The sequence below is a fragment of the Macaca fascicularis genome, chromosome 16, assembly GCF_037993035.2.
Source record: "Macaca fascicularis isolate 582-1 chromosome 16, T2T-MFA8v1.1".
Classification (NCBI taxonomy): Eukaryota; Metazoa; Chordata; class Mammalia; order Primates; family Cercopithecidae; genus Macaca; species Macaca fascicularis.
In genome coordinates, this window is record NC_088390.1 from 70,365,393 (window position 1) to 70,379,257 (window position 13,865).

At 46.8% G+C, this 13,865-nt stretch overlaps 1 protein-coding gene across 1 annotated transcript; it reads left to right on the top strand.

Annotated features, from left to right (window-relative positions):
* The first annotated feature begins 4,477 nt into the window (after nucleotides 1–4,477).
* Nucleotides 4,478–13,702, top strand: LOC102142288 (intercellular adhesion molecule 1). The gene is made up of 7 exons (XM_074020099.1): nucleotides 4,478–4,532; nucleotides 6,495–6,761; nucleotides 8,617–8,937; nucleotides 9,187–9,465; nucleotides 10,003–10,272; nucleotides 11,601–11,843; nucleotides 12,040–13,702. Exons 1-7 carry the CDS (start codon nucleotides 4,478–4,480, stop codon nucleotides 12,261–12,263), a joined length of 1,659 nt encoding a protein of 552 aa, XP_073876200.1. The 3' UTR covers nucleotides 12,264–13,702.
* The last annotated feature ends 163 nt before the right edge of the window (nucleotides 13,703–13,865 follow it).

The window sequence follows — 13,865 nt, forward strand, 5'->3', positions numbered from 1 at the left end:
CTGCCTCCTGAAGTGCTGGGATTACAGGTGTGAGTTACTGCGCCCGGCCTCAGTTTAAACCTCTAATTTGGGATATAATCCACAGAATAAGCAAAAGGAATTCTAAAAGAAATTAAAAATAATTTCTCCTTGGGGTTACTGCTTTCCTTCTCCTTAGCAAGATAAATACAGAATCTTGTGTTTCAGAACCTGCTACGTGAAAACAAGGATGCAAGATTGGAGCTGTGGGGATAGTGCAGTGAGGGCAGGGCATGAAACAACAAAGAACAAAGTACATGTCTGTCTATAGGTATGGAAACAAAAACTTGCCCAGGATGGTTTTCTTAAGACTCTTTGTGGGCATAGAGATAGTACTAGTAGCAACTACAAAGAAAAATCGATTAGCTTGGCTTATAGTAATGAGCAATAGGAAGTTGTTTTTTTTTTTCGTTTTTTGTTTTTTTTTACTAAGACTCTAAGAGCAGAGCATAGTCTATGACATAAATAGACAGCAGTGAGGCCAGGCGCAGTGGCTCACGCCCGTCATCCCAGCACTTTGGGAGGCTGAGGCGGGCAGATCATGAGGTCAGGAAATCGAGACAATCCTGGCTAACACAGGGAAACCCCATCTCTCTAAAAATACAAAAAATTAGCCAGGCCAGGTGGCACATGCCTGTAGTCCCAGCTCCTCAGGAGGCTGGGGCAGGAGAATCGCTTGAACCAGGGAGGTGGAGGTTGCAGTGAGCCGAGATTGCACCACTGCACTCCAGTCTGGGCAACAGAGCAAGACTCTGTCTCAAAAAAAAAAAAAAAATTGACAGCAGTGCTAGGCTATGCAGAAGAAGGTAACATCAGGTCAGGTGCAGTGGCTCACACCTGTAATCCCAGCACTTTGGAATGCCTAGATGGGAGGATTGCTTGAACCCAGGAGTCTGAGGCTGCAGTGAGCTATGATCACACCACTGCACTCCAGGCTGGGTGACTGAGTGAGACCCCATTTCAGAAAAACAAACAAACAAACAAACAAAAAAGGCCAGGTGTGGTGGCTCATGCCTGTAATCTGAGCACTTTGGGAAGCCAAGGCAGATGGACAGATCACGAAGTCAGGAGATCGATCGAAACCACCTTGGCGAATACGGTGAAACCCTGTCTCTACTAAAAATACAAAAAAATTAGCCGGGCGTGCTGGCGGGTGCCTGTAGTCTCAGCTACTCAGGAGACTGAGGCAGGAGAATGGCGTGAACCCAGGAGGCGGAGCTTGCAGTGAGCGGAAATCGTGCCACTGCATTCCAGCCTGAGCGACAGAGCGAGACTCCATCTCAAAGAAAAAAAGAAGGTAACATCAGCAAGCTACAGAGGGATGAGTAAAACAGAAGGAGTTCTTGGATTAATCTCTAAGGGGAATTATTTGTGACACTGTGGCCCCATCAAAGCACAAATAATCTGGATTCATGTTATAGACTTAAACATCACAAGATCTACACATTGGAGAGTGTAATTGCTGGATCAGTTCTAACTGGTTCTACCCCGCTGATAGTGGGGTATCAAGTTATTTTACAGGCCCAGAGCCAAGAAGTTGCAAGTCATACAGTCAGTGCATGTGCACAAAGGGAGACTTTGACCTCAAATAACCCTGGAACTAAAGTCTTGCCCTTCGGCAGAACCAAAAGATTGGGATGTGGCTGGAACTCGAGCACGGGAACACTTTTGAAACAAAAGCAACGGGTCCAAGCCCAGGAATGTCTGGGTATAAGACCCTTTACCATATCTTACCATAAATGGTACTGTTTGAAGTCCTTCAGATCAAAATCTGTCCTTCCAGTACTTCCACCTATACTTGTGTCCTCCCTCACACTTAAAATTTGTTCCAGGCTCCAGATTGAAGAGACATTTGAGCCTGTCTTCTCGCTCAGCCACCTTGAAATAGACTTTTATCTCTACAAAAATCTGGTGCTTCAGTGTTTGGCTTTACATTGCACGTGAACAGATAGACCTGGTTTGGTTCAGTAACAAGGAGGAGAGCTTGCTTTATTTATTTATTTATTTACTTATTTATTTATTTATGGCAAGGTCTTGCTCTGTTGCCCAGACTGGAGTACAGTGGTACGGTCACGGCTCACAGAAGCCTCAAACTGGCTCAAGTGATCCTCCCACCTCAGCATCCCAGGTAGCTAGGACTACAGGTGAGCATAATCACACCTGGCTAATTTTTAATTTTTTTTGTAGAGACGGGGTCTTGCTATGTTGCCTAGGTTGGTCTCAAACCCGTGGGCTCAAGCAATCCTGCCACCTTGGTGTCCTAGAATCCTGGGATCATAGGCATGAGTCACTGCTCCCAGCTTGATTTTTCTTATATGGCTTAAAAGCCAGTTCTAAATTACTTTCAGGCTGGGCGTGGTGGCTTATGCCTGTAATCCCAGCACCTTGGGAGGCTTAGGTGTGAGGATCACTGGAGGCCAGGAGTTCAGGATTAGCCTGGGCAACATAGTGAGACCCCTGTCTCTACAAAAACAGTAAAAACATCGTCTGGGTGTGGTGGTATGTGCCTGTAGTCCCTGGTACTCAAGAGACTGAGGTGGGAGGATTGCTTGAGCCCAGGAATTTGAGGCTGCAGCGAGCGGTGATCACACCACTGCACTTCAGCCTGGGCAACAAAGCAAGACCCTGTCTCAATATATAAATAAATAATTTCAAAAAAGGTTTTGAATAATTGTGTCATCACTGGAATAAGATGATAGCATTCCAAAGTGGTTATTTTGAAGGGTAACCTTCACTTGGGAGTACAAATTTTCATATACCTGTTATCCCTGTATTTAAAAAAAAAAAAAAAAAGCAGAAAAAACTCTCAGACCAGCATAGAAGTGGAGTTAGACCTGTTCCAAACCCACTGTATGAAAATTCAATACAAAATTGGAGGGGCCGGGCGCGGTGGCTCAAGCCTGTAATCCCAGCACTTTGGGAGGCCGAGACGGGCGGATCACGAGGTCAGGAGATCGAGACCATCCTGGCTAACACGGTGAAACCCTGTCTCTACTAAAAAAAATACAAAAAACTAGCCGGGCGAGGTGGCAGGCGCCTGTAGTCCCAGCTACTCGGGAGGCTGACGCGGGAGAATGGCGTAAACCCGGGAGGCGTAGCTTGCAGTGAGCTGAGATCCGGCCACTGCACTCCAGCCTGGGCGACAGAGCGAGACTCCGTCTCAAAAAAAAAAAAAAAAAAAAAAAATTGGAGGGTAGTCCTTCATTGTAGTCCACAATATCATAGGCTCTGTGCTAGGTGCTGGAGATACAAGATAAGTACATTACAGCCTCTTATCCTCAAGGAATTTCTAGTATAGTGATGATTACATCACTGAAATAATTCACCAAAGTGAACATTAGTTCACTTTGCAACTTCAGAAATCTTGTTTGGCATAAAGTGAGATAGAGATCATGTATAACAAATAAGGGACTGTGAAGTGCGATAAGGCTAGTCAAGAAGCCTTTCTTAGAAGAAATTAGCTTGAATGAGTTTTTGTTTTATTTTTTTGAGAAGGAGGCTTGCTCTGTCACCCAGGCTGGAGTGCAGTGGCATGATCTCGGCTCACCGCAACCTCTGCCTCCTGGGTTCAAGTGATTCTCCTGCCTCAGCCTCCTGAGTAGCTGGGATTATAGGCACTTGCCACCACGCCCAACTAATTTTGTATTTTTTTAGTAGAGACGGATTTCTCCATGTTGGCCAGGCTGGTCTGGAACTCCTGACCTCAGGTGATCCACCCGCCTCGGCCTCTCAAAGTATTGGGATTATAGGTGTAAGCCATTGTGCCCAGCCTAAACTCAGTTTTTCATGTTTTCATGCCAGCACCCTTCTATTGACTCAGTCTAATAGATGGAGGCAAACTAGTAAAAAGATAAGTAGAATACAACTTACACAGGAGTCTCGATAATATTGCCTCATCTTTTTTCATATTTTCCCCTGTGTTTTTGCTATGCACATAAGCCAAACTGAAATAAATAGATATAATATAGGACATTCTTTTTTTTTTTTTTTTGAGATGGAATCTCACTCTGTTGCCCAGGCTGGAGTACAGTGACACAACCTCAGCTCACTGCAAGCTCCATCTCCTGGGTTCATGCCATTCTCCTGCCTCAGCCTCCCGAGTAGCTGGGACTACAGGCTCCCACCAACATACCGGGCTATTTTTTTTGTATTTTTAGTAGAGACAGGGTTTCACCGTGTTAGCCAGGATGATCTCGATCTCCTGACCTCATGATCTTCCTGCCTCAGCCTCCCAAAGTGTTGGGATTACAGGCGTGAGCCACCACGCCAAGCCCAAGACATTCTTTTAGTACACCTTCACTGCTGATGTTTTTGCTGTAATTTTTCTAGACTAGTGAGATTTCAGGAAAGGGACTGACTCTTAATATCAAAGAACTAATTTTCCTTATATATGTATTTTTGGTCACTTTCTGCAGCATTGCTGTCTTTTTCTCTCCAGCCTTTGGCCATTCTCATCAGGATGAAAATGCTTCTGTTTGTTGTCTGGGCCCTGCTGGCCTTGATCCTTTGCCCAGGTGAGGCTATTTGGGAAAGCATTTTAAACCAGTATGTGCCAGGACACAGGTAGCTGGTCAGTGAGGAAGGAGGTGGGGAGTCCTAAGTGGGGTGACACTTCAGTGTTCGTTCATCTGGACCCGGGGGAAATATTCCTATCTCTTGGATCACTAGGATACAGAATCCTTAGGGTCTCTGGCTTGTAACTGGGATAACCCAAGTTAATAGACTATCAGAGAGGACTCTCCCTAGGAAACATGCCTTCTCTGCTTGGTTCCTTACTGCCCCAGGACTGCCCTGTATTTCTCCTCTTGAGAATGTTTTTACTTCTTTGTTGCCACCATTTGTGTCATGATGAACTATAATAGGTTCTTGGTAGGACAGGACCCATAGCTCAGGTACAAAAAGTGAGTTCTCCTGATGACAGGAAAGGAACAGGGGCCTTAGCAGGTAACACTGCTACAAGAGCTGTGTATTCCCAGAGGGGACTGGTATTGGGAGGTGAAGTAGATGGTAGACATGGACTAGCTAAAAGGGACCTGTAGAGAAGCCTTCAGGACTTCCTGAAGTCTCTGTGCCCTTTACTTACATCAGGCATCTAAAATCCATCTGAGGCCAGGCGCGGTGGCTTGGCCGGGCACAGTGGCTCATGCCTGTAATCCCAGCACTTTGGGAGGCTGAGGCTGGCGGATCACCTGAGGTCAGGAGACCAGCCTGGCCAACATGGTGAAACCCCGTCTCTACTAAAAATACAAAATTAGCTGGGCATGGTGGCACGTGCCTGTAATCCCAGCTACTTGGGAGGCTGAGGCAGGAGAATCGCTCGAACATGGGAGGCGGAGGTTGCAGTGAGCTGAGATTGCGCCATTGCACTCCAGCCTGGGCAAAAAGAGTGAAACTCTGTCTCAAAAATAAAATAAAATAAAATAAAAATGTATCTGACATCTCCCACTGCATCAGAGAAGATTTCTAGAACAGACAAAATTTGTAGGCATCCAAAACATCTATTCTCTCAGCACCAAATCAAAACGGAATGGTCTCACTCTGAGAAGAGGCATAAAGAAAAGGCATGGGAAATGAGTGACCCGGGAGTCACCTGCAGACCAATGGGTCTGAGAATTTGGTGTGCATAAGTGTCCCCGGCAGGCTTGTTATCCCCTAGCATATTTTCAGTTCCCACCTTCACAGGTTTGAAACCATGCACTCTGAGATGGAGTTGGAATCTGCAGTTTACAATCATTCAGGGTGATTCTGGCGAAGGGAATCCTTAGCCATAATTTGAGGGAGACACTGCTTTGAGGGATAAGTAATGAAGTTCGAATCCTGTGAGGGTCCGCAGCAGCCTATCCTGGGATGCTTTCAAGAATTCTGAAAGTTTAGGAAGATGTTGGTTTCCTGGGCATAATTTTTTAAGCAACTCCATAATTTCCATGGTGATATTAATAGAGAATTCAAGTACTCGAGAAAGAAGATAGGTGGAGGGAATAGTGGAGGAATCAGAGCTAACTTGTTAATTACAGGTTTGTTTGTTTGTTTTTGTTTTTGAGGTGGAGTTTCGCTCTTGTTGCCCAGGCTGGAGTGCAATGGCACAATCTCAGCTCACTGCAACGTCTGCCTCCCAGGTTCAGGCAATTCTCCTGCCTCAGCTTCCCAAGTAGCTGGAATTACAGGCACACATCACCACGCCCGGCTAATTTTGTGTTTTTAATAGAGATGGGGTTTCTCCATGTTGGTCAGGCTGGTCTCGAACTTCTGACCTCAGGTGATCCACCCACCTTGGCCTCCCAAACTGCTGGGATTACAGGTGTGAGCCACCGTGCCCAGCCAATTACAGGTCTTTTGTCCTGTCTGGTCCTCTGAACCTTTTTGTTCAGGGCAGATTTCCTGTTCTCTAACCTAGAACTAGATAGAATAGGTTCTGTATTTTGTTTGGGTCTCGTGGTCCTCACCAGAGTCATTGGCATATGTAGTTCATATTTCAGGGGTCGCAGAAGAGTCGTTTGAGGTTTCTGTTTGGCCAAATCAGGCGCTGGTGGAGTTTGGACAGTCCCTAGTGGTCAACTGCAGCACTACTTGCCCAGACCCAGGACCCAGTGGAATTGAGACCTTCTTAAAGAAAACTCAGGTGGGCAAAGGGCCTCAGTGGAAAGAGTTTCTTCTGGAGGATGTAACAGAGAATTCCATCCTGCAGTGCTTCTTCTCTTGTTCAGGGATTCAAAAGGACACAAGCCTTGGCATCACTGTGTATCGTGAGTAGGGCTAAGGGCTGGGGGCAGGGGGATGGAAAGGAGGAATGGGGAAACATGAACATGTCTTATTTAGGGAAGGACGGGACAAATGTTTCTAATTAGGGGAGATAATTAAGGCCCTTAATAAAGATTTCTGTCATACTGTAAGGATTCTAGATCCAATCACCTTTATTATTATTATTATTTTTGAGACGGAATCTTGCTCTATCGCTCAGGCTGGAGTGCAGTGGTGTGATCCCAGCTTACTGCAGCCTCCACCTCGTGGATTCAAGCAATTCTCCTGCCTCAGCCTCCCCAGTAGCTGGGACTACAGGCACCCACCACCATGCCTGGCTAATTTTTGTATTTTTTTAGTAGAGACGGGCTGGTCTTGAACTCCTGACCTCAAGTGATCTATCTGCCTCAGCCTCCCAAAGTCCTGGGATTACAGGCATGAGCCACCTCAAGTTCAGCAAGTAGAAGTGAGCCTGGCCCACTTCTACTTCCCTTTGATGTAGGCTTTCTTCTGAGTTTTAAATTAGGAGCAGACCATAGAGAGCATCCAGACATCTGTGCTTGAAAATATCTTCAATATAGGAAGCATATGCTAATAATGTTTATGGTTAAATTACCAAAAGGTATAAGATTAGGCTGGGCACAGTAGCTCGTGCTTTAATCCCAGCACTTTGGGAGGCCAAGGCAAGAGGATCACTTGAGGCCAGGTGTTTGAGACCAGCTTGGGAAACATAGTGAGACCTCTGTCTCTACAAAAAAAGTTTTCAAAGTTAACCAGGCATAGTGGTATGCACCTGTAGTCCCAGCTACTTGGGAGGCTAAGGTGGAAGGATCCTCGGAGCCTAGAAGTTCAAGCCTGCAGTGATCTATGATCACACCACTGCACTTCAGCCTGGGCAAGAGAGTGGGATCCCATCTCTTAAAAAAAAAAGTATAAAATTAATGCTGAATTGTTTGCTACAAGCTATTGGAATAAACAGAGATTGGAGAGAGAAGGGTCTTTGTGAACTGGGGCAGCCTGAGAAGGCTCCATGGTGGAGGAGGCTCCTGACTGCCCTCCCCCAGGATGGTTAGGGTTTGAATTGAAGGGGACAGGTAAGGAAGACCTTTCAGGTAGGCAAATAACATGGGCAAAGATATGGCCATGAAAGCAAGTATGGTCTCTGTGGGGTCAGAACTTGGTTAACTATAGTTTAGTTTGTTTGTTTTGAGATGGAATCTTGCTCTGTTGCCCCGGCTGGAGTGCAGTAGTGCAACCTTGGCTCACTGCAACCTCTGCCTCCCGGGTTCAAGCAATTCTCTGCCTCAGCCTCCTGAGTAGCTGGGATTACAGGCACCTGCCACCACGCCTGGCTAATTTTTGTACTTTTAGTAGAGACAGGGTTTCACCATCTTGGCCAGGCTGGTCTGGAACTCCTGATCTCAAGTGATCCGCTCGTCTTGGCCTCCCAAAGCGCTGGGATTACAGGCGTGAGCCACCGCACCTGGCCTGCTAGAGTATAGATTTTGTGTGATGCTAAGGAGCCCCCGGAAGCTGCTCTTGCCTCTGAAGCCCCTCTGGTAAAAGATCAGTGCTTTCCAGAATGGCAGCAACAGTCAAAGCAAGGGCCCCTCCCTCAGCAGTCACTCTTCTTGGCTATGGCCTTAGCCACTTTTGATGGGAAGAACAAGAGCCAGAAGACTAACTCGCCCCATCTAGGGCAGGGATGGCAGAAAGCTGACATTCCGACATTGCTGATCAGATGGTTTAAGGTGACAGTCACCTTCTGTGATTTGTATCACTTCATCTTCCTGTCCTATGCCGTTTCTTTCTGGAGAGGAGGATGGCATGCTCATCAAGCCCTGCTTTTTTGTCTTAAAGAGCCACCAGAGCAAGTGATCCTGGAGCTGCAGCCTGCCTGGGTGGCCGTGGATGAAGCCTTCACAGTGAAGTGTCATGTGCCCAGTGTAGCACCCTTGGAGAGCCTCACCCTTGCCCTTCTCCAGGGTAACCAAGAACTGCATAGAAAGAACTTTATGAGCTTGGCTGTGGCCTCCCAAAGAGCTGAGGTCATCATCAGTGTCAGAGCCCAAAGGGAGAATGACAGGTGCAATTTTTCCTGCCGTGCAGAATTGGATTTGAGTTTGCAAGGTGGGAGCCTCTTTCAAGGCAGCTCACCCATCAAAATACTCCGGATCTTTGGTGAGTCAGAACTCAAGTGCAGGAGGAATCCTGGGGCTCATCTTGCCTTGGCCTTTGGGACTAAGTTCTCATGGGGTTTAGGGTGAGGGTGTGAGAGTAACTGAGCTCCACCTTTGCTTGGGCTTTAAGCTCACCCTGGGGAAGAGAGACATTTTAACCCCACTTCCTTCCCACCTTGCAGGGTCCTGCATGACGTATGATTTCTCATGACTTTTCTCCTTTCTCTTCTTGTCCTCATTTTTTTGGCAGAATTCTCTCAGACTCCCCATATCTGGGTCTCTTCCCTTTTGGAGGTTGGGATGGCAGAGACTGTGAGCTGCGAGGTGGCTAGGGTGTTTCCAGCCAAAGAAGTTATATTCCACATGTTCCTGGAAGACCAAGAGCTGAGCTCCTTCCTTTCCTGGGAGGGGGACACAGCATGGGCCAATGCTACCTTTCGGGCCATGGAGGCTGGTGATCAGGAACTGTCTTGCCTTGCATCTCTGGGTCCAATGGAACAGAAAACAAGAAAGCTAGTGCATAGCTACAGTAAGTGACCTGGCTCTTCCTTTTTCATACGGGTTCTCTGCAACTGAAAACACACAGTAATGGGTTAGTGATTTGGCTGTAGATATCCCTGCTGCCCTTTGCTGGGTACTCTCTCAAGTGAACATGAGTCTTCATCTTTCTCTGGTAAATGCAGGCAGATTGGGGACATGTATTGCTACAGTAGTTCTTTCCAGACTTCATCCCCAGTTTCCTTAGGCTATCCTGCTTACAGAGTGATTGTGGATGCCCCGAACTACTTTAGGAACATTTATTTGAGGTGAGGAGGAAAGCTGTAAGATGAAAAGACATCTTGCAGTCCTTGCAGCGAAGCATAACTAAATGTGTGCGTGCATAAGAGAAGCTCTCGGATCCCCAAACCACCTCATTCTTTCCTTCAGCTTTTACAGAAGAAGCAATGGTATCCAAAGTCTTTCCCCTGTTGTCTGCCTTCCCAAGGGCTTTTGCCAGCAGCAAGAGTGCAGAAGTGTCTGCTAGTTTTGAGAAATGTATCTGGTTCTCCTTTTCCTTTCCTTACAGGCTTCCCTCCACCAATCCTGGAGCTGAAAGAATCATACCCATTGGCAGGGACCGACATTAATGTGACCTGCTCAGGGCATGTATTAACATCACCCAGCCCTACTCTTCGGCTTCAGGGAGCCCCAGACCTCCCTGCCCCTGGGGAGTCTGCCTGGCTTCTACTTACTGCCAGGGAGGAAGATGATGGCCGAAATTTCTCCTGCGAGGCCTCTTTGGAGGTGCAGGGTCAGTGGTTGATGAAAACCACTGTGATCCAGCTCCATGTCCTATGTGAGTAGGGGCCTGATCTTTCTTGTCAAAATAAGGATTATTATTTTCCCATTTCTAGAGAGCTTCTTGGCCAGCAGTGCTTCATTATTAGAGTTACCACATTTTTCTCATTAAAAAAAAAAATCAAAGGAGAGAATAAAAGGAAAACGCTCCAAGCTTACCTTACTCCCGGGAGAGTGAGTGGGGAACCAGATGAGGGGAAATTGGGAACATAAAGGAAAGGGGTTAAAGTGATCAGGCAATGTTAGTTGAGGGCGATGGCCGAGGAGAACAAAGGAAGTGATAGTGGGAGTTTATGCTGAAAAGGGAAATATCCAAAAATTCCATCTACAAATTTCTATTTTGAAGAGTAGAGAAAATAGGCCGGGCGCAGTGGCTCACGCCTGTAATCCCAGCACTTTGGGAGGCCAAGGTGGGTGGATGGCTAGAGGTCAGGAGTTCCAGACCAGCCTGACCAACATGGTGAAACCCCATCTCTATGAAAAATACAAATATTAGCCGAGTGTGGTCGTGGGCACCTGTAATCCACTACTCAGGAGGCTGAGGCAGGAGAATCGCTTGAAACCTGGGAGGCGGAGGTTGTAGTAAGCTGAGATCACGCTACTGCACTGTAGCCTGGGTGACAAAGCGAGACTTCGTCTCAAAAAAAAAAAAAAAAAGAGAAAAGTAGAAAAATCCTCATCTCTTGAGTTCACCACTATCTAGCTCCTTACTCACTGAGAAGCAAAGATGGGAAGCAGGGGCATAGGGCCACCACGGACACAGCAGGGTTATCATTTAGTCTGAATCTTTTTTATAGAAACACCCTAGGTTTTGGCTGGGCGTGGTGGCTCACACCTGTAATCCCAACACTTTGGAAGGCCAAGGCTGGTGGATCACGAGGTCAAGAGTTAGAGACCATCCTGGCCAACATGGTGAAACCCCGTCTCTACTAAAAATACAAAAATTAGCTGGGTGTGGGGGCACTGCTTGTAGTCCCAGCTACTCGGGAGACTGAGGCAGGAGAATTGCTTGAACCCAGGAGGTGGAGGTTACAGTGAGCCGAGATCACACCACTGCACACACTCCAGCTTGGCGAGAGAGCCAGACTCCGTCTCAAAACAAACAAACAAACAAAAACACCCTAGGTTTCATCTGGGACTCCATGCCCATGGGGAAGATGGGAAAGAAGAGTTGCCTCAAAGTAGGGAGCTGCTAGTGCTCCCTTGGTAAGGAAAGCTGTTGGATGGAGGGGACCGCATTTGGGTGAGGAGAGGGAGCAGGGTGTGAAGGTAGTGAGGGAGTGTGGTGCACCAAACTCAGCTCTTTGGGAAACTCTGGTTTTGCAGACAAGCCACGGCTAGAGGAATCCAGTTGCCCTGGCAAACAGACCTGGCTGGAAGGGATGGAACACACACTTGCCTGCGTCCCAAAGGGAAACCCAGCTCCAGCCTTGGTGTGTACCTGGAATGGGGTGGTCTTTGACCTTGAAGTGCCACAGAATGCAACCCAGAACCACACCGGAACCTACTGCTGCACAGCCACTAACCAGCTGGGCTCTGTCAGCAAAGACATTGCTGTCATTGTTCAAGGTAAACTTTGCTGCCCTGCTGCCAGGCCCAGGAGATGGGAAACTCCTTAGGGGTTTGGAATTCTTATCCAAGGATGAAAATAAGAAAGATTCTACTAGGTTGGGAAGAATGAGACTCAGAAGTGGGCCTGGTGGGCTGGGGTGGGTGATCCTCGTACTATCAGACCTTCCTAACTCTGTCTTCTGTGCTTGGACAGGACTAGATGAAGGAATCAGCTCTGCCCTCTTTGTCATTATTACCGTTGCCCTTGGAGTGGGTGTCATCACCATAGCACTGTATTTGAGCTATCGGCCCTGCAACGTGGACAGGAGGAAATTGCTCTATAGGCAGAAAGAGGAGGACAAAAAGGAGGAAAGCCAGCTTGCTGTTGAGGAAGAGAAAAGTACAACTCATATAATTGACAGCTATTTGATTGAATGAGACTTCTGCTACTGTGGTTTCCCAGGGAGGGAAGAAGGGATAGAGGAGAAAGGAAGTAACAGAATGGCAGGCTGCATTTCCCTTTGTATTCTTCTGTCTGTAAAACAGTGTTTCAGGCCCCCATGTCCCAGGTCCTGTGTGTCCAGTAGGTCCACAAACTCACCTTTCTCTCTCTCTCTCTCTCCCGCTTTTTTTTTTTTTTTTTTTCTTTTTTCGAGATGGAGTCTCGCTCTTGTTACCTAGGCTGGAGTGCAATGATGCGATCTTGGCTCACTGCAACTTCAGCCTCCCGAGTTCAGGCGATTCTCCTGCCTCAGCCTCCCCAGGAGCTGGGATTACAGGTGCACACCACCACACCTGTCTGATTTTTGTATTTTTAGTAGAGATGGGGTTTCACCATGTTGGCCAGGCTGGTCTCAAACTCCTGACCTCAAGTGATCTGCCCACCTCGGCCTCCCAAAGTGCTGGGATTGCAGGTGTGAGCCACCGTGCCCAGCCACCTTTCTCTTTTGAGCTCACTCTAGTCATTAGGAATCTCAGTCTCAATGTTTGATTTGTAAGAAGGCCTCTTGTGCCTTGCCAGTTGCATCATCAGTCCACTCTTAGATCCAAAAAAAAAAAAAAAAAAAAAGAATCTGTCCTTTCCTCATTCTTGCCACTGCCCTTTTCTCTTAAACATCATACTAAATTCAGGCACATCTTAGAAATGCAACTCATGTTCCATGGTTTTCTGATTTCTAACTGGGAACTCAATTTGTAGTCCAGGGACAGGATTTTGAAGGGAGTAAGTATCAAATACGGGGCTAGGAGTCAGAGCTCTGTTCCCATCTCCACTTTTCCTTGCTCCCCTGACCTGGGCTTCTGGAGTGCCAGCTCCCAGATATGAGCTTGTTGACATCATTAAGGATCAGTGGCAAGCTTCAACTCAGTAACCATCTGTTGTGGGTCTTGGGGGAGTATACAGATGGTAAGAAATTCCACTTTGGGCCGGACAAGCATCCTATCTAGCCCAGTGTTCTGTCTGTGAAGTAGAAGGTAGAGTTCTTCCATGGAATTGGCCTCATAGGTTAAGCACTCCAAACATCTCTGAATTCCTTTTGATAGAGAGATCAACTGTGAGTTCACATTTGCCAGTTTTCTTTTTTTTACCCATATGGGTGTCTAGGTTCGAGCTCCAATGTTTACTCTCCCTTTTCATCTGTCTGCATATTTTCATCTGTCTGCAAACAATGTCCCTGAAGCTTCAAGAGGAATCCTCTTGTGCAAATGTTCATATGATTTTATGATTCAGCTTCCTTCCCTGTCCTTGGGAAGGAGTATATTCACCCTCGGAGAAGGCATGAGGAATCATAAAACCAGATCTTTTCTTCCAAATCAGTCAAGAAATGTTCACTGAAATGTTGCTATGGTAAAAATAAAGGTGATTTTATGTTACCAAATGCATTTCCCTTCCCTTCTGTGTCATTGCTGAAAGCTCTTATTATGTCAAATAGTTGCATTTTATAACTTTTTTTTTCTTTTTTTTTTTTTACATGGAGTCGCACTGTGTTGCCCATGCTAGAGTGCAGTGGCAGGATTTCGGCTCGCTTCAATCTCCACCCT

Excerpts from the sequence above, each read along its gene's own strand:
- LOC102142288 (XM_074020099.1), top strand. The coding sequence starts at position 4,478 with ATGAAAATGCTTCTGTTTGTTGTCTGGGCCCTGCTGGCCTTGATCCTT. Across the intron at positions 6,762-8,616 it reads CCTTGGCATCACTGTGTATC|AGCCACCAGAGCAAGTGATC; the intron begins GTGAGTAGGGCT and ends TTTGTCTTAAAG. Across the intron at positions 8,938-9,186 it reads CAAAATACTCCGGATCTTTG|AATTCTCTCAGACTCCCCAT; the intron begins GTGAGTCAGAAC and ends TTTTTTTGGCAG.